This window comes from Serinus canaria, chromosome 2 (assembly GCF_022539315.1).
Source record: "Serinus canaria isolate serCan28SL12 chromosome 2, serCan2020, whole genome shotgun sequence".
In the NCBI taxonomy this organism is placed as follows: domain Eukaryota; kingdom Metazoa; phylum Chordata; class Aves; order Passeriformes; family Fringillidae; genus Serinus; species Serinus canaria.
The window spans coordinates 117,082,676-117,105,462 of record NC_066315.1 but is presented as its reverse complement, the minus strand read 5'-3'; the positions used below and the strand labels follow the sequence as shown (position 1 = coordinate 117,105,462).

Below are 22,787 nucleotides of genomic sequence, written 5' to 3'. Positions count from 1 at the left end.
TATTTGTAGCTGGCTGCACAGATAACTACAGGAACTGGAGCACCAAGAACTGTAGACTGGGGTATCTGAATCTTTCTATTTACTTGGGATTTGATCAGTATCCTTGCCCTCCTTTATGCCTACTCAAGTGAAGTCTTCTGTTACTGAGAAGAGCAAAATATCAAACTAATTTTTAATGATGGTAAAAAGAATGACTCTGGGAACCAACAAGCAGTGAGAGCCACCCTGCTACGATCACAGAACAGATCCTCCTGGAATACACATCTAGATATGTGAAGACAGGGAGGTGTTTAGAGACAGCTGCCATGGCTTCACCAAGCACAAATCATGACTGACTAATCTAGTGGCCTCCTACAACAGACGGCCTCAGTGGACAAGGAATGAGCTGTGGATATCATCTACCTAGACTTTGCTAAAGCCTTTGACATCATCCCACACAGCATCCTTGTCACTGAATTGGAAACACGGGTTTTAGGGGAATGGACCATTCAATGAAGAAGGAATGGGTTGGATGGCCACATCCAAAGAACTGTAGCCAACAGCTCAATATCCAAGTGGAAACAAGTATCAAGTAGTGTTCCTCAGGGTCTGTATTGGGACCAATACTATTTAATATCTTCATTAATTATGCTATTGTGAGTGGCATTGAGTGCAGCCCCAGCAACTTTCAGATGACAAAGGGGGCAGTGCAATTTATATGCTTAAGGGAAGATATTCCATCCAGAGTGACCTCAAAAAGCTTGAGGAGTAAGTCCATGTGAACTTCATTAGGTTAAACAAGCCTGCAAGCTCCTGCACCTGGGTCAGGGCAATCACCAGTACATGCTGAGAGAGGAATGGATTGAGAGCAGCTGTGTGGAGAAGGACTTGGAGGTGCTAGTGGATGAAAAACTTGAGATGAGCTGGCAATATACCTCTGTAGCCCAGAAAATCAGTCATATGCTGGGCTACATCAAAAGTAGCATGGCCAGCAGGTTGTTCTGCCCCTCTGTCACCCTCTTGTGAGCGCACACCTGGAGTGCTATGTCCAGCCATGGGTTCCCCAGAATAAGGAAGGCATGCTTAGAGCTGTTCCAGAATAGAGATACAGGACTGACTGGGGATGGAATAATTTTCCTGTTAAAACAGACTGAGAGAGTTGGGACTGTTCAGCCTGGGGAAGAGAAGGCTCCAGGGAGATCAAATAGCAACCTTTCAATTGATAAAGAAGGCTTATAATAAAGACAAAGACACTTTTTAGCAGACTTTATGGTGAGAGAACAAGCAGAAATGGTTTTAAGCAAAACAAGATAGATTTAGATTATGTTAAAAGAAATTCTTTATGATGACAGTGGTGAGGTACTAGAAAATGTTGCCCAGAGAACTTGAAGATGCCCTATCCCTGCAAAAGTTCATGTCTGGTTGGATGGGCTTTTAAGCTATGTGATCTAGTGGAAGAGGCTCTTGCCCACAGCAGGAAAGTTGGACAACATGAATTTTAAAGGTTCTTTTCAACCCAAAATATTCCGTATAGTATAGTATAGTATAGTATAGTATAGTATAGTATAGTATAGTATAGTATAGTATAGTATAGTATAGTATAGTATAGTATAGTATAGTATAGTATAGTATAGTATAGTATAGTATAGTATAGTATAGTATAGTATAGTATAGTATGTGAAAGACAGATATAGTCTGTGAAAGAATATAGTATGTGAAAGACAGATAATCACAAACTGCAGGCTTTGGGTCAGCTAAGCAGAAGGTTTCAAATGCCTCTCAGGAGATTATTGACTCAACCTTTTACTGTGGGGATGGGAAGAAGAATAAGACAGTGGGCCACAACTGAAGCAGGAGAGATTCCATTTTTTCCCTCCTCAGGTCAGAAAGGCAGGAGAAGAAGGGTATCCTGGAGTGCTGTGCACTCTATGCTCTGAAGTTGATGTAATATAAATGGCTGAACCCTTGAGTCAGCTGCAGTGATCCTTGAGCTCTGGCTGCTGTGGGAGACTTGAAAAGATGTGTCCTGAGACCCCACCCAAGTTGATTGCTTTGCCTGCTCTGTCACAGAGGAAGAGCTTCTTTTGGGTCCCTCCATTACTCTGCTGGTGGAGTGAAGGGCTGTAGGCTCCTTTCCATGGATACACATCACATCTGTTGGGGTGCTGCCTGCCCTAATACATCTGAAAGGCCCTGAACTGACCTCATGTGGGACCTCCATCTCTACCCATGGGTGTAGGAGCTCTATTTACAGTAATCTCTCCTTCCATGCTACACCACGGGAGTCTCGATCATTAGCTAAATTAGAGCCATAACTTTGGATATATCCAGGCACAAAGACTCTTGACACATACACTGATGTGCAGATAGAAGTTCTTGCTTGACCTCAACCCTCTCTTGTCAGTCTGGACCTGCCTGGCACTCACTGGACACATGATCATCATTCTGACCTCTGAACTGAATTCCTTGCTTGAAGTGCCTGGTGGTGACTTCTGCTCTGGCCTCTTAAGTGGGATGAGCCACCATGGCTGGGTCTGCCCTGGTTTGGTGTTATGGACATGAGATTTTCTGGGTGATGTGGGTCTAAGGAAAGAGATTCTTTTTTCCTCCTGGATAGTGTCATGCAGGTATATGTGAAGTGCTATGGAAGCTGAATGGTTGTCTGAGTATGTGAAGGGTGAGATCCTGGACATGCCCCCATGCTTCCTCTGATAGCTCAGCTGGTAGAGTAGAGGACTGTAGGCTCCCTAGCACAGCCATCCTTAGGTTGCTGGTTCAACTACTGGTCAAAAGAGTCACCTTTTGCCTCTGACACACACATCCCAAACTGCCACTGCTTCCCCCTGGGCAACCCCAGAATGAACAGCCCAGCCATGAGCCATTGTCTGACTTTGGGAACATGACCAGCCAAGGCACTGGGGTGAATGCTTGGTGTCAGACGGTAGTTCTGAGGCCTGGAGTTGTCTGCAGTCACCCCTAACAGGAAAGTGAGTGGGTGCATAGTGGTGTGAAAGAAAAGTTGATTAGAGAGGCTCAAGCGTTTGGTGCAGGGCACCCTGGGTCAGGGCTGGGTGCCTGCGAGTGGAGAGGAGCTCAGGCAGAGGCTGCAGGGTGGGGAATTAGCTCAAGTGGTAGAGCTGCTCACTTAGCATGTGAGAGGTAGTGGGATCGATGCCCACATTCTCCAGTGCTTTTCATTCCCTTTGCCTGGACACAGGGCCCTTTGCCAGGATCCATCCATTCTCTGGGGGCTGTGGGAAGATTCAAGGCGTGTCCTGGACTTACAGTGGAGGATGACTTCCAGGGCTGTATCAAGAGTACTATGGGCACCTTGGCAGGAGAATTGATAATCTCCCTCTGTGCTTGACAGCTCTCAAGTATCAAGAAAAGTACAGAAATGGACATCAATGGAATAGGGCAACCTTAGTGGAGGGCCACCAAGGAAGTCAAAGAAATCTCTTTAAAGAAGACTGAGGAGAGTAGGTGCTTTCAGTTTATAGAAAGAGATGTTCAGAGGACTTAGACGTGATGTTCCAACACTCTGTTCCAGAGCAGAGGAATGGCTGTCATTTTGTTTTGTGTTATGCTTGAGCAGAGGGCTGAAGGTAGCAGAGTGAAAGGGAGTCAGGGGAAAATGCAGGAGGATCTCAGTAAGCTCTGTGTGGCTGTTGAGGAAGTTGATGTGTAGAAGATGATGTGCAAAGAGCTTATGGAGCGTTTCTGGGGTTGGCCGATGGAGCACATGAACAAGTGATGTGTCAGCTGAGGCTGTTTGAAGGAAGATGTAGCAATAGAGGCATGATGGTGCAGTGCGGCTTGACAAAAGTGCTGGGCAAGGCACTGAGCCTGTGCCCATGCTTCCTTCGATAGCTCAGCTGGTAGAGCGGAGGACTGTAGGCTTTCTGCACGGCCATCCTTAGGTCGCTGGTTCAACTCCGGCTCGAAGGAGTCACCTTTTGCCTCTGACTCACACATCCCAAACTGCCACAGGCACTGCCTTTTGGTCCTTCCCAAGGGGCTCCCTGTCTAAGGTCTGTTCAGCCGTGAGCTCCCCTCTGACCTTGAGAAGTTTAGCAGCCAAGGCATTTCTGGGCAAACCCTGGTCAGGAAATTGTCATTTTGAGCACTGGTGTTTTCTGGAATCCCCCCCAGTAGGAAGATGATCAGGTGAGTTGTTGATGGTGTGAGAATGATATGAATGGGAGGTGCAGAGCATCCTGGTTCAGGGCTGAGTGCCTGGGAGGGGAGAGGAGCTCAGGCAGAGGCTGCAGTGTGGGGAGTTAGCTCAAGTGGTAGCACACTTGCTTAGCATGTGAGAGGTAGTGGGATTGATGCCCACATTCTCCAGTGCTTTTCATTCCCTTTGCCTGGATAGAGGCGGGGCCTTTTGGGGAGGGTCCCTCTGTCCTCTGAACGGTAAGGAAACCTGGGAAGCAAAGTCGAGGACAGCATCCTGGACTTCTCCAAGAGCAAGACCTCTGCAAGTTGGTTACACAGTACTGGTATAATTCTTGGTTAATACAGTTTATGCAAAGCCAAGGACATCTCAGCTTCTTGCACCACATCCCATCATCAAGGAGACTGGGGGGCACAAGAAACTGGGAGGAGACACAGCTGGGCTAGGTGGCTTCAGCTGACCAAAGGAATGTTCCATACCACATGACATTAGGCTCAGTATGCACTAGGGAGAAAAATGGCTGGGGCCCACTGTTTATAAACTGTCTGTCTGGGCATTATTCAATAGGTGTTGAGCAATTGTGTTTTATGCCACTTATTTTTTGTAATCTAATATTGGTATTTCCCCCTTCCTTTTCTGTCCTTTTGAACTGTCTTTTTCTGAATTCACAAATTTTGTATTTTTTTCTCCCAGTTCTCTCCAAAAACCCTTCTTTGGGGTGGGGTGTGTGAGCAGTTGAGTAGAGTTTAACTGCCTGCTGGGTTAAACCAAAACAGCCCTTTTTGGTGCCCAACATGGCACTCAAAGGGTTGAGATAATGACAAATCTGACTAGAGTACATTAAAACAAATTTATTTTAAGCATTCATTGTATCAGTGTAATAACAGCTAATTCTGATGTTGATTTATTTAGTCTCAGAGTTGAAAGTAAATAAATTTCTCTTCTCAGGGTTGGGTTACGTAACATCTTACTTGATCTGAATGTTTCTCGCTGTGCTGTTTATCACCTCTGGGGGCTGGGCTAAGGTTATCATGTTGTTGAACTTTGTAACACTGGTTTAGGAAATGATAAAACCAATAGTTATGAGACTAATTTATTTGTAATCAAGTATTGTTATCTTCTCCATACTTCTAGAGCCATCTATTGGAAAATATTCCTAATTACATCCTTTATCTTTCCTCCTAGAGCCAATTGGTGGGGCATACAATTCCCACATCTTCCCCTTCTCCTCCAGGGTAATTACAATAGCTCTTGAGAATTCTGAATATAGTCAGGATGTTCAAAACAGTATGTTCTTATTGCTATGTCTCCTGATTGTATTTCAGGCCTTGTTTAGAATTAAACAACTATTTGAGGATACCACCCAGATAACTGCCCTGAGCCTGACATATAGTGGCAGGATGTGTGGGATAAGACAGGCAAGTATGTACAATGTGCATCTCGAATATTCTGTAATTTCACCCCCAAACAAGTTCAGAATCCTGAAAAACCAGTGAAATGTTTGGAAGAAGTATGCTGCCAACCTGGTAATTCCAGAGAGAAACAAATCACTGCAACATGCTGGGGCCTGGCCCATGCCTAGCAAGTCCTGTTCAACACTGTTCAGTATCCTCAAGAGGGTAAGTTCTTTTGATCTGATGACAAAATGTCAGGCACTTTGGCTGCCCCAGTCCCAGCGACAGACACTCTCTGAACCAAAGGACCCACCTGTACAGATACCATCTTCGCTAGAAGAAATACTGGAAGTAGAAGTCAGCTCCTTTAGTAAGGGATGAAGGAGCCTCTACTAAGTGTCAGCAGCAGGAAGAAGACTGGTCCAAAGCAGGGACATTACGAGAACAAGAGGAGGAAGAGAGGTGGCTGCAGACTGAGGAGGAAGAAGAGGAAGAACTCATAAATGAGGTGTTGACCATCTCATCCCTATATCACACCAGCCAAGACCCCCTGATTCCCATGTGTAAGCTGATTGGTCAGCTGGAAAACCCTGGAGGGATCTGCAGGACTCACTCACCCTGTAACAGTTTCACATGGCCACTGTGAAAATCTGATTGAGAGTGGAGACCAACAGTAGATTATAGTACCTTGAACGAAGTCATGCTGCTGCTAAGAGCTGCCATGCCAGACAGGCTAGAACTTCCATTTGAACTGGAGGCAGTTGGTATCAAAGGCAGCCAAGCGGCCTGCCACAATCATATCACTAGCATGTGTTTCCCAATCCCTTTCGCAGCAGAGTGCAGGTCACAATTTGCTTTCACTTGGAGGGACTTCCAGTATACCTGCCCTAGAGGTGGCAATCCAGCCCTCCCATTTTCCATGGACTTAACCAGACTGCACTAGAACAGGAACACCTGCAATACATTGATGACTTCATCATATGGGGAAACAGAGCAGACAAAGTTTTTGAGAAGGGGAAGAAAATTGTCTAAATCTTCTGAAAGTCAATTTTGCCATAAATCAAAGTAAGCTCAAGTGACTTACACAGGAGATCCAGTTATTAGCAATAAATTAGCAAGGTGGATGTCATTGTATCCCAATGAATGTGATCAACAAAATAACAGATAGGTCTCCACCAATTAGGAAAAAGGAAATATAAGCTGTATTAGGCATTTGAGGTTTTTGGACAATATTTATTCCAAATTATAGTCTGATGCAAAGCCCATTCTATTGACTAACCTGGAAGAAGAATGATTTCATTTGGGCCCTGAACAATGACAAATCTTTGAACAAATTGAAAATAAATAGTACTGAAAGTAGCCCTGAGGCTGCTCTGGGCAAGATAAGGTGTTGAAAATGTGCTGCAGCTGGGGAGAGTGGTCCTACTTGAGGCCATTGGCAAAAAGCATACAGGGAAGGCTCAAGGTTGACTCTTAGGGTTTTGGCATCAGGGACACTGAAGATTCAAGGCTGGGTATACTCCAACTGAAAAAGAAATATTGGCATCATCTGAAGGAGTTTGAGCTGCTTCAGACATTATTGAAGCACAGCTCTTCTTGGCACCCTGACTGCCAGTGCTTGGTAGGATATTCAGAGGGAGAGTCCGTTCTACACATCATGACACTGATGCTCCATGGAATAAGTGGGGCACACCAATGATACAATGTACTTGAACAGGAAATCCCAGTGGCCTGGGAATTTTGGAAGTGATCATTGACTGGCCAGAAGGCAAAGATTTTTGAATATTCCCTGAAAAGGAGGTAATGTGTGCTGACGAAGCCCCATTGTAAATGAAATACCAGAAGATGAAAAACAATATGCCCTGGTGAGTCCTGGAATATTTTGGGAAATATCAAAGGTGGAAAGCTGCTGTGTGGAGTCCCATAAACATCACAGACACTGCTGAATGACAAGGTAAATCTAGTCAGCTTTAGGAGGTCAAAGTTGCTGGTGAAAGCTATCCAGCTGGCTTTAGACATTGCTGAAAGGGAAAATGGCCAGTACATTACCTCTATACAGACTCATAGATGTGGCAAATGCTTGAGTTGGGCTGGGGGGGTATTGAAATTGAAGCAGGTGGTCAACTGGCAGAGAAGAGGTAAACCCACCTAGGGTTTTCCTGGACTGCTGGGTTATGGCAGGATATTTCTGCTTGGGTAGAGAACGTTGTACTTGAGGTACATCATATAGTCATTTACCCAAGACTCATGTCACTGACTAACATCAAAAATCCCAGCTGATAGGTCAGGATGCTAAGATTGAAATGGATCAGGTGGATCTGGACTGGTAACATAAGTGTGAACTATTTATAACTTAATGAGCCCATGATATCTCAGGCCATCAAGGAAGAAATACAACAGATACATCACCTCCTGTCTGAGGGGTGGACTTAACCACGGACACCAGCCATGAGTATCCATGAATATGAAACATGGCCTAAAATAAAGCAAGCCAGACAGTGAAAGCCTCTCTCTAATGGAGGACAGTGGCTGAAATATAAACATGGCAGATTGATGATATCACATTGCCAGAAGTGTGCCAATGCAAGTGCCCGGTACTTACACTCACAGAACTGTAGAATTATTTAGGTTGAAAAAGACCTTGAAGATAATGAGATCCAAGCATTAACCCAGCACTGTTAAGTCCACCACCAAACCATGTCCCTAAATGCACATCTACACGTCTTTTAAATCCCTCCAGGGATGGTGATCCAACCCCCTTCCTTAGAAGCCTGTTCCAGGGCTTGACTACTCTTTGCTTAGATAAATTTTTACTATGGTGGAACCTACAACCAGATGGCTGGAAACATATTCTGTGCTTCATGCCACTGGCTGAAATACCATCCTGGGCCTTGAGAAATGAGGTAAAAATGAACCCCAGAAAGAACACCTGGGTCAGACAATGGTACTTATTTCAGAAGCAACCTCTTAGACATTTGGCTCAAACAGCATAGCATTGAATGGGTAAATCACACCTCCTACCATGCACCAGTGTCCAGAAAATTGGGCAGATGAACTGTAAAAGACTACACAGAGAGCAATGGGTGCTGGGACTTTTAACATTGGCATACACATTTAGCAAAAGTCACATGGTTAGCCTACACTAGAGCATCTTCTAATCAAACTGGCTCTGCTCAATGAAAACTTTTATGCACATTTACAAAAGGGAAAAGTCCCTGTAGTGCACATAGAAATTATGCTGTGAAAGTCAGGCTGGGTTATTCCTACTTCAGGCAGAGGCAAACCCATTCCTGATACTGCTTTTGATCAAGAACCTGGGTGCACTTGGTGAGTAATGCAGAAGGATGGAGAAGTATGATGTGTCCCTCAAGGGAATTTGATTCTGTGTGAGAACATGCAATTATTTGAATTGTATTATATTAATTGCTATATAATAACGTGTAATATCTTTGCTATGGTTGCTACTTGCCATATCAAAATTATTACAATAAATTTTTAGCTTTTTTAATCTATGGAAAATGAATTTTGATTAGACCAGGCTAAGTGGAGCAATGATAGAACCAGAACTGTCTTCAGAATGCAACAGTCCAACATCGCACATCATGTCTCCTGTCCCAAAGAACTACTATTAAAGAGTCCAAAGTCATGGACTAAACAAACTCAACTGACATTTTAGAGGAATGGCCCATAGCCTAAGGGAATTATATCTGCATATGTATATAAAAAGACCAGAAAAGAGGCATTGGAACATGTGGTACCTTGGCATGACGTAAATGGTATAAAATAAGGCATAAATATTGACCTGGTTTAAGATGGGATTGAGTTAATTTTCTTAGTAGTGGGTACGGTTTTAGAGCTGTGTTTTAGATCAAGGAGGAGAATAATATTGATAACATTCTGATGGTTGAATTTTTTGCTGAGCAGTGCTCATTGTAAGCCAAGGAATTTTCAGCTTCTCACACCACCCCCATCAAGGAGGCTGGTGGGCAAAAGGGGTTGGGAGGAGACAGCCAGGACAGTTGACCCCAGCTGGTCAAAGGAATATTCCATACCATATGGTGTCATGCTCAGTATATAAATTAGGGGAAAAGGTGGCTGGGAGCTGCTGCTCAAGAACTCTCTGGGCATCATTCATTGAGTGTAAAGCAACTGTGTTGTGCATCATATGATTTAGTTCTATTAATATTAGAGTTGTTATAATTATTGTTGTTGTTATTTCACTTTCCATTTCTTTTCTGCCCTAATAAACCATCTTTTTCTCACCCTGTGAATTTTATTCCCACTGTGAGGACGGGTGTGAGTGATCAGTTGTGTGATATTTAATGGCCTGCAAAAGAAAGCCATGACAGTGCCCAACTTTGTGCCTCTCTGTAGAAGACACATGTGGATCATGTGCACTGACCTCAGAAAAAGGCCATCAGTATGCTTGGGAGAAGGTGATCCCACACACAGGACAGGACATCAATGGAAAGGAGGAATCTCAGTGGGGCCACCAAGAACCTCACAGAAGGGAGGGACTGCTCTACATGGATGAGCAAGAACAGTGAAAATGTTCAGATAAGAAGAGAATCAAAGGACTTAGGCATGACCTTCATGCTTGTAGGAGATTAGAGAGTAGAGGAAATGCTGTCCTTTATTTGATACTTGAGGAGAGGGCTGAAGACAGCACAGTGAAAGGGAATTAAGGAAATATGCAGCAAGATCTGTAGGCCCTAAGGAGAGTCTCTCTGTAGACGATGACATCCAAAGAGCTTATGGAGCATTTCTGTTTGTGGTTTGCATGACTGATGGGCTAGAGTGTTGAGCAAGGAGCTGTGATGTTGGAGCTGAGGGTGTTTGAAGGAAGATGTGGCAATAGAGGCATGATGGTGCAGTGTGGCTTGACAAAAGTGCTGTGTGAGGTCCTGGGCATGTGCCCATACTTCCTTCAACAGCTCAGCTGGTAGAGCAGAGGACTGTAGGCTCCCTTGCATGACCATCCTTAGGTTGCTGGTTCAACTCTGGCTCGAAGGAGCCACCTTTTGCCTCTGACTCACACATCCCAAACTGGCACCACTGCCTTTTTCTGCTCCTACCCAGGGGACTCTCCAGGATGCGTGCCGAGCCGTGAGCTCTTGCCTAAGCTGTGGGAGACAGCCAGTGAAGGCATTTTTGGGTGAACCCTTGGGCAGGGGATGGTTGTTCTGACCATGGGTGCTGTTGGCAGTCACCTCCATCAGGAAAGTGAGTGGGTGGGTTGTTGATGGTGTGAGAGTGATATGAATGGGAGGCTCAGGCTCTGGGTGCAGGGCATCCTGGGTCAGGGCTGAGTGCCTGGGAGGGGAGAGAAGCTCAGGCAGAGGCTGCAGGGTGGGGAATTAGCTCAAGTGGTAGAGCGCTTGCTTAAGAGCGCTTGCTTAGCATGTGAGAGGTGAGTGGGATTGATGCCTGCATTCTCCAGTGCTTTTCATCCCCCTTGCCTGGACACAGGGCCCTTTGTCAGGGATCCGTCTGACCTCTGTAGAGACTGTAGAGAAATATATGGTGTGTGTAGTGGTTTGAGAGGAAATGAAGTTTTTTGTGATGGTGTGGTCAAGCCAATCGGTGTTCAGATTTTAATATTGGCACCTGGTTTGTCCACTGAGGGCATGGATACGCCTCTGAGAACACAGGGGGTTAAAAGCTGTGAACGCCCATGGGAACTTCTTTTTTTTGAGTTCGGCTTGGGACTGAGCAGACCCTCAACCCTCCCTGCCCGGCTCTGAGCTGGGCAGCGGGGGAGGGGAGCCATGCGGCCAGAGGGAGGTAGGCCAGGCCTGGTCCCAAGGGTGGAGGAGAACATTGCAAGGGCTTCGGGCAGCCATCCCCCATTTCCCCCCTCTGGAGAGAGGGAGAGAGAGCCAGAGTCGGTGCCTGTGATAGCGCGGCCGGTGTGAAGGAGAAGGGGGGGGGGGGGCCCAGCAGGGCAGCCAGGCGTGGGAGTTCATGAACCAAACCAGCAGAGCCTGGGACTTTTAACCCTTCTGGGGAGGATGGAAACCTTGCAAATGCTGATTCCTCCTGAAGTGGATGAGATTGAGAAATGTTGAGAAGAATCCTAGGTGGGAGGAGATGATGGAGTGGCCTTTGGCTGGACTTTTCTTGTATAGCCACAGCAGAACCCCTTGTGTTCCTGTGACACAGAGACTGCGTTCTAGGGGGAGGCGATGGCTCAGAGCCAAGAGAGTGCAGTGATGTGGAGGTGTGTGAACAGAGACAACGGGTGAGGAGGGTGGTGGTGGTGCCCTCCGTCTTCGCAGAAGAAGAAGATGATCTCTGTTCAAGAGACCGCTCGGCCCCAGGGGGTGAAATTTGGGGGGGACAGGTGTCCCAAAAGGAGAGGGACTGTGCTCTTTTTGGAACTGGACAAAGTATCCTTAAAGGGAAAAACCCTAGAAGCAGCTCTGGTCCATGTGCAGTGGTGAGAGCACTGGGCATGGAAGGAAGAAGTCACGATGGCAAAATGTTCTCTGGGCGGTGCCACACGTGACACGGAAACATGAGAAGTTCGACTGTTTCCTGGGGAAGTCTGTGGTGCAAGAGGGACTTCTCTCTTCTCGAGGAACTGAGAATTGGTTATCTAAAGGGTGCTAATGGAATTGGAAATTTGGTGGGGGGAGGAGGAAGAAATTTGGAAGGTTTTCATCTTGTGTTCTATGTGTTCTGTGTGTTTTTCTTTGTAGTTTTAGGTTAATAAAGTTTTTTTCCTTTTCAACCTCAAGTTGGAGCCTGCTTTGCTCTGTCTCTGATCACATCTCACAGTGGATGCCAGGGAAAGAAGTATTCTCGTGGGGGCACTGGCATTGCACCAGGCTCAAACAATGACAGTGTGCCCTGGATTTGCAGAGGAGGATGACATCAAGAGCATTATGGACAGTTTAATGTATTAATTGATTTTCTCATTCTTTGGCTGTGTCCTAGGTAACCCAAAATGTTACCGATATTCCATATCCATCTGTGCCCAGAATTGTTACTCTCTTTTGAAAACCTTGTGTCTGGAAATGGAATTGCAGGGCTGCAGCATTGGCAGGTCTTTTAAAAGCCAGGATCTCTCAGGCGTAGCTTTCTCTTGCCTCTTGGTTTTTGCTCTTTCCTTTTTGTTCTTGCAGGGAGAGAGCAGAGGCAGCATGGGTAGAAGCTCCCCTTGGTTTTCTTTTGTCTTTTTTTCTGAGAGAGTTGCTTTAGAATTCCAAGGAGCTGCATTTTGTGGTCCTGGAGTGCTTCAAAGCATATTTCACCTGTCTACAGTCACAACATTGCACCAAAAAGTGCAGCAGTCCCACTGTACATGGCTGTCCCAACCTGCAGCAATGCTCAGTGGAAGTGGGAAGGCATGGAGTCTGAGTTGCCCCTGCCAACTGTCTGCTGTTTCTCCTCATGAAAAGGTAAAGTCCCCATATGAGTTCCAGCTGGATTGAGTTTCATGGGCTGGAGAGCCGTTTTTGACAGAGCTGCTGCCACCAGAGAGATAGGAAGGGCATTTGTCTGGTTTTGGACTCTAGGCTTTCTTTTTGTTTTGCCCTTGTTATGTGTTGCTTGTTGTTTAGGGGGAGTTTTGGTAATCATGGAGGTTTGGTATCTGTGTTATTTCGTGGGGTTTTTTTCTCTCTTTTTGTTCTCTCTGTCTACATGCAGTCAAAAGAGGGTAAGGGCTGCCTCTCTTTTTGTCTCTCCACATGCAACCCTTCATGGAGGGTGCCATCTTGAGAAGAGGGTTTTCTCTGCCATTTTTAATTTCTCCTTGTTCACAGGGAGTCTGTGAGATTTAGAAACTTTGTAACTAGTGATTAATATTGTTATTTTCTTTGTCTGTTGCTATTTCGCATTTTTGGTAAACTTATTTTTCATTTTTATCTACTCATGTTCATCTCTACTCATTGGTAGAAGGGGAGTGGCTAAAAATAAATGGGAGGTAACTCGCTTTAAAGTGTCTTGACTTAAATCCAGACAGTTTGACAGCTCTGAAATATCAAGCCAAGTATGGAAAAAGACGTTAATGAAATGGGACAACCTCAGTGGTGGGCCACCAAGAATCACAAGGAATCACTAGATTTTTCTTAAAGGATGGACTGAGGAGAGTAGGCATGTTCAGTTTAAAGAAAGAGAGATTCTGATGACTTGCAGATGACCTTGTGGTACTTCAATGTAGGTCACAGAATTGAGAAATGGCTATAATTTTGTTTTGTCTTATGCTTGAGTAGAGAGCAAAAAAGGCCACAGTAAAAGGGAAAGAAGTGAAAATGCAACAGGACATAGGTAAGATCTGTATAGCCCTAAGGAGAGTCCATGTGTAGAAGATGACTTCCAATGAACTTATGGACATTTCTGTGGTTTGCTTGACTGATGGGCTAAAGTGTTGAGCAAAGTGCTGTGATGTTGGAGTTGAGGGTGTTTGAAGGAAGATGTGGCAAGAGAGGCATGATGGTGCAGTGTGGCTTGGAAAAAATGGTGAGTGTGTGCAGGGTGAGGTCCCTTTAGACACACATCTATGTTTCCTTTGATAGCTCAGCTGGTAGAGTGGAGGACTGTAGGCTCCCTGGCATGGCCATCCTTAGGTTGCTCGTTCAACTCTGCCTCGAAAGAGTCACCTTTTGCCTCTGACACACACATCCCAAACTGGCACCGGCACTGTTATTTTCTGCTCCTGCCTAGGGGACTCCCCAGTATGAGTGTCCAGCTCCTGTCTGAGCTGTGGGAGACAGCCAGTGAAGGCATTTTTGGGTGAACCCTTGGGCAGGGGATGGTGGTTCTGGCCATGGGTGCTGTTGGCAGTCACCTCCATCAGGAAAGTGAGTGGGTGGTTGGTGGTGTGAGAGTGATATGAACAGGTGCAGGCTCTGGGTGCAGGGCATCCTGGGTCAGGGCTGGGTGCCTGTGAGCAGTGAGGAGCTCAGGCAGAGGCTGCAGGGTGGGGAATTAGCTCAAGTGGTAGAGCACTTGCTTAGCATGTGAGAGGTAGTGGGATTGATGCCTGCATTCTCCAGTGCTTTTCATTCCCCTTGCTTGGACACAGGGCCCTTCGCCAGGGATCCATCTGTCCCCTGTGGAGAGTTATGGTGTGCCCTGAATTTACAGAGGAGGCAGACACCCAGGCTTGTATCAAGATTCCTATGGGCATTTTAACAGAAAAAATTATGTTCTCCCTCTTTGCTTGGTAGTTCTCAAATACAGGAAGGGACATCAGAGCAATGGAAAAAAACTCATTGGAGGGCTGCTAAGAATATCAGGGAACTGATGGATTTCTCTTTAAGGATCAGCTGAGGAGAGTGGGCATGTTCAATTTGGAGAAAGAGAGTTTGGAGGAGTGCTTAGGCATAGGTTACAGAACAGGGAAATGGGTGCAATTTTGTTTTGTGTTATGCTTGAGCAGAGAGCAAAAAAGAGCACAGGAAAAAGGAATCAAGGGAAAATGTAGGAGGATCTAGGTAAGCTCTGTGTGGCCATGAAGAGAGTCCATGTGTAGAAGATGATGTCCAAGGAGCTTAAGGAGCATTTTTGTTTATGGTTTACATGACTGATGGGCTAGAGTGTTGAGCAAGGAGCCATGATGTTGGAGCTGAGGGTGTTTGAAGGAAGATGTGGTAATAGAGGCATGATGGTGCAGTGTGGCTTGACAAAAGTGCTGGACAAGGTGCAGGACTGATGCCCATGCTTCCTTCAATAGCTCAGCTGGTAGAGCGGAGGACTGTAGGCTCCCTGCACGGCCATCCTTAGGTTGCTGGTTCAACTCCGGCTTGAAGGAGTCACCTTTTGCCTCTGACACACATCCCAAACTGGCACCACTGGCACTGCCTTTTGGTCCTGCCCAGGACACTCCCAAGAATGAGCTGCTCAGTTGTGAGCTCTTGTCTGAGTTGTGGGAATACTACTGCCCCAGCAGTTTTGAGTGGACCCTTGGGCAGGGGATGGTGATTCTAAGCACTGAAGTTGGGCAAAGTCACCTGCAGCAGGACTGTGGTACTCATACAACCTGGGTTGATGGTATGAGAGTGATATAAATGGGAGGTGCAGGCTCTGAGTGTAGGGCCTCCTGGGTCAGGGCTGGGTGCCTGTGAGTGGAGAGGAGCTCAGGCAGAGGCTGCAGGGTGGGGAATTAGCTCAAGTGGTAGAGCGCTCGCTTAGCATGTGAGAGGTAGCGGGATCGATGCCCGCATTCTCCAGTGCTTTTCATACTTTCTTACTTGGACCACAGGTGTTGAGTCAGCTTTTGGCTGTGGGGAGCCTTGGGTGGACCCAGTGGCTGTATCAGGAGTAGAACAGGCCATTGACATAGGCATGATTAAGCCATTATCCCTCCTTGCTTCATAGTAATTAAATGGCATTAAGAGTGCTGTACACATTTTCTAATAAATTTCTTAATCACAATTGTACCGTCACAGAGGTGTTGACCTTTTGGAGCAAGTCCAGAGGAGGCACACTGCGATGATTAGAAGGATGGTGCTCCTTTCCTAGGCGGAAAGGCCAGAATAATTTGGACTATTCAGACTTGAAAAGAGAAATCTTTAGTGTGACATAATTGGAGCTTCTCAGTAGTTAGGCAGGGTCTACAACAAAGCTGGAGCAGGGCTTTTGACGTGGATGTGTAGTGACAGGACAAAGTGCAATGGCTAGAAATTGAAAGAGGCAAAGTTTAGATTATGTATTACAAAGAAATTCTTCACTGTGGGGTTGGTGATGCACTGGATTTGGTTGCTCAGAGAAGCTGTGGATGACCTATCCCTGGAAGTGCTCAAGGCCAGATTGGATGAGGCTTTGAGCAGCTTGGTCTAGTCTGAGCAACCCTGGGCAGAGGATTGGAACTAGATGATCTTTAAGGTCCCTTCCAACAAAACCACTCTATGATTCTATGATTTTCGTGTAAGTAGTCTATCAAACAGGATCTTTTGAAACTTCTGAAGAAATATAGTATCTATCTCTCTGTATATTACTTCACTGTCAGACAAGAAAGCATAAGTCAACATACAGTTTCGTTTATTATGCAAAAAAAAAGGTTCTAAAATTATTTTTATATTATATTGAAGATAAACAGATCTCCTTTGAAATTCTGCTGATTAAAATCCCATTAGCTTTACTCCCTGATAAATTAGATTGTGCCAAACTCCAAATAAAATCACAGAGTCATGTCTGTCATGTTTATTAAAAAGCAAATTTTGCCCTGGGCTGTGGTGGTGTAATTAACAGTGACTTAATTAATAATGGCAGGAAACTCAGAATCAAGTATGGCTGGTTTTATACCTTGTACTAAAGAATACCATTTTAGCAGCAGATTTTTGGATTAACATAAATTAAATTATAATTAAAGCAAATCTATGAGACTGACTCATCATTTTATCTTACAAATATTTACAGCTACTCTATTAAAAGTGAATCCCTCTGACATTTCCACTTTAGTCAGAAGCAGCCTTTTTTTTCTTAATTACTAATAAAGATGGAGGAAGCACCGCTGTCAGTTTTGCCATAGATCACTGTGTAAATCATCCATATTCATGCTCAGCATTAAACAAAGTTAATTGCATTCTACATTCTTCCATGACAACTTTCTCCTTTGGGGATTTCCAGAAAATTAAATGTAAAAGCAACTGGAAAACATGAAGTTTGAGACAGAAGATGATTTCTATAGCCAGGCAGTACTACAGGGACACAGAAGGTGCAAGTCATAAGTGAATTTGATACCATAGTATGCTTTTTTCCCAATGGTATAATTATGCAAGACAACAAAACCATGGGATGTCAACAGTTCTCCTTCCATTGTATGAACAGTTTGGACATTCACTGCCTTTGCCTTCATTGAATATGTGCCTTTAGGAACAGAAAGCAGGAGAAATGCAATTTGTTCAAAAACATGGAGGACAGAACCTTGCTAAAATTCAAGCTAAATGATGCAAGTAGACCTATTTCAAAAACCTTTTTGAGTTCTGATATATTCTTACATTTGATAGGAAAAGTAAGCTGTGTTAAGTTTGCCTATGCAGTGCAACCAATAATAGCCAGAAATATGCTCTAATGAATGTTTTACAATACTTATTAAACCTGTGATACATGTCTGACATATTTCAGTGTCAAGAACATCTACTTCACACGACATTGACTTTTTTTTTTTCTCTTTTAACAGCAGCTGAGCAAATTTAAGGGCAAAATTACCCATAAAATCTTCTGGTCTTACTTTTAGGTCTTGTTACATTTCAACAATAAAATATTTGCCACCATTTTGATAACTTGTGTTTGACTCAAACTATTCTTAATGTCCTCTCTTCTTTTTCAATAGAGAAACAAGTATTCCTGTGCCAGTATTTTTCAAAAGTTGGTTACACTCACAGTTAAAACCATGTATCTCTTTTTCAGCTCAAATAATTTTCAGATCCCAAGCTCTGCTTTTGGTTATATCTGCCTTCATAAAGTGCCTTCATAAATCTCACACCTGGCAATTTTCCCCTTCAAGGACATCACACACTCTAATCAAATAATCCATCTTTTCTTTTAAATAATCTTTTTTTAGATTTTCTGACAAGATAAACTGATTTAACTCCTTATGTCTCTTACTCTAGTTCTCAGATTGTCATTACAGCATTTGCATTAGCTTTACTTTTCAACAAACCTCAGGAAAAATACTAATACAAGAACTGGGTGCAGTATTCAAATAGCCCAGGTTAGTTTATCCCAGCAGTCTGACCTCTCATTCACTTAGATTAAAATATTTCAGGTTATTCACAGACTGCTTGTGGGATGAAATCAGTAGATTCGCATTGCATCATCTCTGATCCTTTTCAGACTCACAAATTTAAAAAGAAGAAAGGATTGTGACAATGAATGTCTACTGTGCAGGTTACTCAAAAGGTTTTACCATCATAATCATGCCAGACAAATAAAAATTTTTAGACCTGTTGCAAAGAACATTTTACATACCTGTAGGACTTCTTAATTTCATCATGTGTTGCTCCCTTCTCTAGTGCCAGGATTTCGTATAATGCTTCACCTGATGTTGACAAAGCACGTTGCCTTTGTTCAGCCATGATAGCAGTGCATTACCAAAGCTGCTAATGTAGAACATCATTTAAAATACCAGGGACAGCAAGTACATAGAGATATTGTTCATTTTAATAGATTTTCTTATTGTTCATTTTAATAGATTTTTTTCAGGCAGCAAATGGTTAAAAATACATGAAAGTGAATCTAGAATAAAATCTCTTCCATATTATCTTCTGTCCTTTTAATATATTTTACAATTAGGAAAAAATGAGAAAATGGAAAAGCAAAAACCAAAGAACAGAAGCTTTTGTGTTGGGTAGAACTGTTCATATTAAAGACTTGATGTCTTGCTGTCACTGAAATGAATAGATAAATTTGCTATAGCATTAATACGCAAGCATTATATTTCCACCTAGTTTTATTTGTGTTTGTTTACATTTTTCTTTACTAAGTCTTAGGAGAAATATTCCACTTTTTGCTGAGGTTATTGCCTTTTTACAGTGGGGTAAGAGCTTTGTACCTCTGAGTATTACCTAATGCAATGGAGAAATTTTGCTTTCTCAATGCAAAGGTTCAGGCTCAGTCTAACCAATCTTAGGCGCTTAAATTGTGATTAAATTTGACTCTGAATCAAACTAGACTCCTTATATTGTCAACAGACATACAGACTCCAAGAAAACTGCCCAAGCACTTTCTCCCCATTATCGCCACAGTGCGCTTAGGATGACTTGAGTATTGTGTCCAGTTCCAGGCCCTTCAATTCAGGGAGAACATTGAGATGCTGAAGTAAGTTCAGAAAAGAGCAATGGAGCTGGTGAAGGTTCTGGAGCACAAGTCTGATGAAGAGCAGCTGAGGCAGCTGGGGATGTTTGGCCTGGAGAAAAGGAGGCTCAAGGGTGACCTTACCAATCCCTACAACTCCGTGAAAGGAGATTGTAGCTACCTGGGGGTTGGTGTCTTCTCCGAGGCAACCAACGACAGGACAAGAGGACACAGTCTTAAGGTACACTAGGGGAGGTCTAAGTCAGACATAAGAAGAATTTATTCACAGAAAGAGTGATTAGATATTGGAATAGGCTGCCGGGGAGCTGCTGGAGCCACTGTCCCTGGAGGTGTATAAGGAAAGACTGGATTTGGCACTTTGTGCCATGGTTTAGTTGACGTGTTGGTGTTCAGTCATAGATTGGACTTGATGACCTTTTCCAACCTGATTGATTCTGTGACTCCCAACCATTACCCTGAGAACCAGTGGAGTGAATCTGGACCTACATGATGAGAGTAGATACCAAGAACTGACCCTGGTATTATAAAAGTAACTTTATAAAAAAGTTCTTCATGGGAAATACTGACATTTATCAGGGTCCTATCTTATTTGAGATACAAGACTTAGGAATGAATTAATGATAAATTTATCATTACAGTATAGTGCAAGCTTACAGTAGAGTGCAAGCACAGACTGACAGATTTAGTCCACTTCAGATCTAACATTTTTTCCTTCCTTTAATACAGAGAAGAAACAGACAAACCAGCGATTCTTCACTGAGTGGTTTGACTACCTCCTTACGGATTTGAAAGAATGAAACATTTTTAAACCAGACCTAGCTAATGCTAGGCAATGACACAAAGTAACTCCAAGAGCAGAAACGCCTTCTAGCAGCTTTCCAATATTTAGAGAGGACCTATAAGAGATGTGGAAGGCGACTTTTTACGAGCACATGCAGTAATAGGACAAGTGGGAATGGTTTTAAGCTGAAAGAGGCCAAATTTAAATATTAGGAATAAATTCTTCACTGTGAGGGTGGTGAAGCACTGGAACAGGTTGCCCAGAGAAGCTGTGGCTGCCCCATCCCTGGAGGTTTTCAAGGCCAGGCTGGATGAGGCTCTGAGCAACCCGATCTAGTGGAAGGTGTCCCTGCCCAGGGTAGGGGGTTGGAACTAGATGACCTTTAAGGTCCCTTCCAACTCAAACCATTCTAGGATTCTACATAAACTATAATTTAAACCACAAGATATAGATACCTATGATTCATGAGAGAAAGCTACAGCACGTTGATAGCAGACTTGCCGCAACAAAACTCTCACCACAACTTTTATCTTTGAATGTTGGACCCCCCCTCTCCAAATGTTGAAAAGTGATCACAGAGAAAGCCTAAAACTGAGCTGTAACCCCAGTCATAAGAAAAATTTCTGCAAACCAGCTTTGTTAGGTAAGACTACCCTCTCTTTTATTACACCCTTCTCATTGCTGAGCTAGAAACACTATCATTACATTATTCATATATTATTTACTAAGCCACATTTTGGTTCAGAACCAATCATGTAACACTTTAAAGTTCTTTGGTATATTGGTATATGAAAAAGAAAATCAAATACCATGTAAGTACACAGAGAAACATAACCCATGTAGTAGTTCTGGCACATAGTATTTACTTTGATGTTTTCTTTTTCTGATCAACGAACTCACAATTAAGGGTCCTTTGACCTGCTGAAAAAAAATACCTTTCTACTTTGACGTGTGGTAAACAATCCCTCCATTAAATGTACTGAACTTTTGGTTTTAAGTTAACAATTAGAAAATGAAATTGCATATTTGTATCTAGATATTACTTTACCACCTGCAGTAGTAAAAGACATGCTTTTTGTTCATGATGGCATGCCTAGAGCATATTTAGCATAATCCTGGGATCTATCTGGGCACTGGAATCATGCAAAGCACATGAAGCCTGTTAATGCACTAGGTAATGGTAGTAATCATGTGGAGTCACAGATATACAGCATTAGTTAAAAATCCGTGACATAATGCTGATCAGCTACCTGGCAGCCCTGAAGCATAAACCAAAATTAAAGTTATGGTGGATCTAATTTTGAAGAACTACAAGGTCATGTAATTTGTACTTTCTCATAAAATAATTTTAATAACCTAGTCAGCTATGGAAATAGCCTATTCAGTCTTCTAGTGATTAATCAACTTGAAGCTTTAACTTTAGCTATTCAAAATTATTTCTTACTAACTTAAGGCAGTTCTATAAAAATACTAGAAGTGCAATGAGACAATACTTTTCTAGAAAAAGTTAAACTCTCCTTATTAAGAAAGATGTAACAGTCACAATTTTAGTACTAGATACTAAAAGCCATTACTCATGGCTGAAATTACATTAGAATCCTATTTTTGAGCTACTTATTTTTGTTCCAGTAGAATAAAGTCAAGAAGATGTTGTTTTCTTCCTTGAATGACAATAAAACTATTAAAACACAATCCAAATTCTGGTAACAATTCCACATCTCCTAAGAAGATGGGACCCCAGTTAACTTCAGCTCCTTCTGTGCCAATTTTACACTACCCAGCATTAAGCATCTTGTACAGACGTTGTAATAATATGCCTTTTTTTCTTACAATACCCATAGTTCATTTGGATTTGTGCTGAAAAATAAGGCAAAGTTATTCAGAGAACATACCTGCTTCAAAAATTGGTGGCACACAGTCTGGCATGTGTAAACTCACAACATTATGAGTTCAATACCTTGATGTCTTTATGCCAATATCATCTCAAAGGAAAGAAGCAGGTGCCACCAGAAGTGCTGTTCCACAGAAAGCAGCTGCTGCTTTTCATCCTTCACAATCAGGGTTAAACAGGTCAGTGGAGTCTGATTACGTCTTTTGTTGTCCTGTATCCAGTTGGTTATCTCTCAGGAAGATCTATGAAAGAGCAAATAAAACATTCATGAGTCTAAGAGCTGATATATCCAAGAGTTAATGACACCAAAAAATTTGGGACAACTGTATTTTGAGTTAGGTCTTCTTCTGTGCTTTACTTCTGATAAGGTATTGAGTTTGTTTTTTTTCTTTTTTTTTTCCCATGCAGATATATTAAATTGTTTTAAATATAAAACAGTCTCTTGCTCTAAATTTCACTTCTTTAAGACCAGCCATGACTTAGGTTTACTACATAATTTCTTTCAAAACAGGATTAATTGAAGAAGTCCCTTTAGGACTTAGTCCTGAGTTCCTGTAAATTTTTTATATCAATACAGAAGATGTAGGGTGTCGTCTTTTATTCTGATGGAGTTTCTCCCCCTACACCATGAAAACCTAGAAAGCCATTCCTTTCCATTTGAAACAGGGAAGACTATAAAAGCTAGAGACTTAAAAACTTAATTTTTTTTTTTTTTGGTATATCATCCTTGGAACCAAATAGTTCATCCTTTGCACTCAAAAACTTCCTTGATCACCCAGTTCCAAACCATTTCCTTTG

General features: G+C 43.2%; 1 protein-coding gene and 3 non-coding genes across 4 annotated transcripts in view; 3 read left to right on the top strand and 1 right to left on the bottom strand.

The window, feature by feature from the left end:
- Window positions 1-18,578, bottom strand: part of DNAJC5B (DnaJ heat shock protein family (Hsp40) member C5 beta) — a 34,968-nt gene extending 16,390 nt beyond the window's left edge. Inside the window, exon 1 of the mRNA XM_009085728.1 lies at window positions 18,472-18,578. Within this exon, the coding sequence (XP_009083976.1) occupies window positions 18,472-18,578 (107 nt within the window). The remainder of the gene's footprint in view (window positions 1-18,471) is intronic.
- On the top strand, window positions 3,840-3,927 carry TRNAY-GUA (transfer RNA tyrosine (anticodon GUA)). The gene is given in 2 exon segments: window positions 3,840-3,876; window positions 3,892-3,927. It is a non-coding gene; the product is annotated as a tRNA-Tyr (tRNA).
- TRNAY-GUA (transfer RNA tyrosine (anticodon GUA)) lies at window positions 15,223-15,310 on the top strand. Its single transcript is given in 2 exon segments — window positions 15,223-15,259; window positions 15,275-15,310. It is a non-coding gene; the product is annotated as a tRNA-Tyr (tRNA).
- Window positions 15,656-15,728, top strand: TRNAA-AGC (transfer RNA alanine (anticodon AGC)). The gene has a single exon. It is a non-coding gene; the product is annotated as a tRNA-Ala (tRNA).
- Window positions 18,579-22,787: the final 4,209 nt, after the last annotated feature.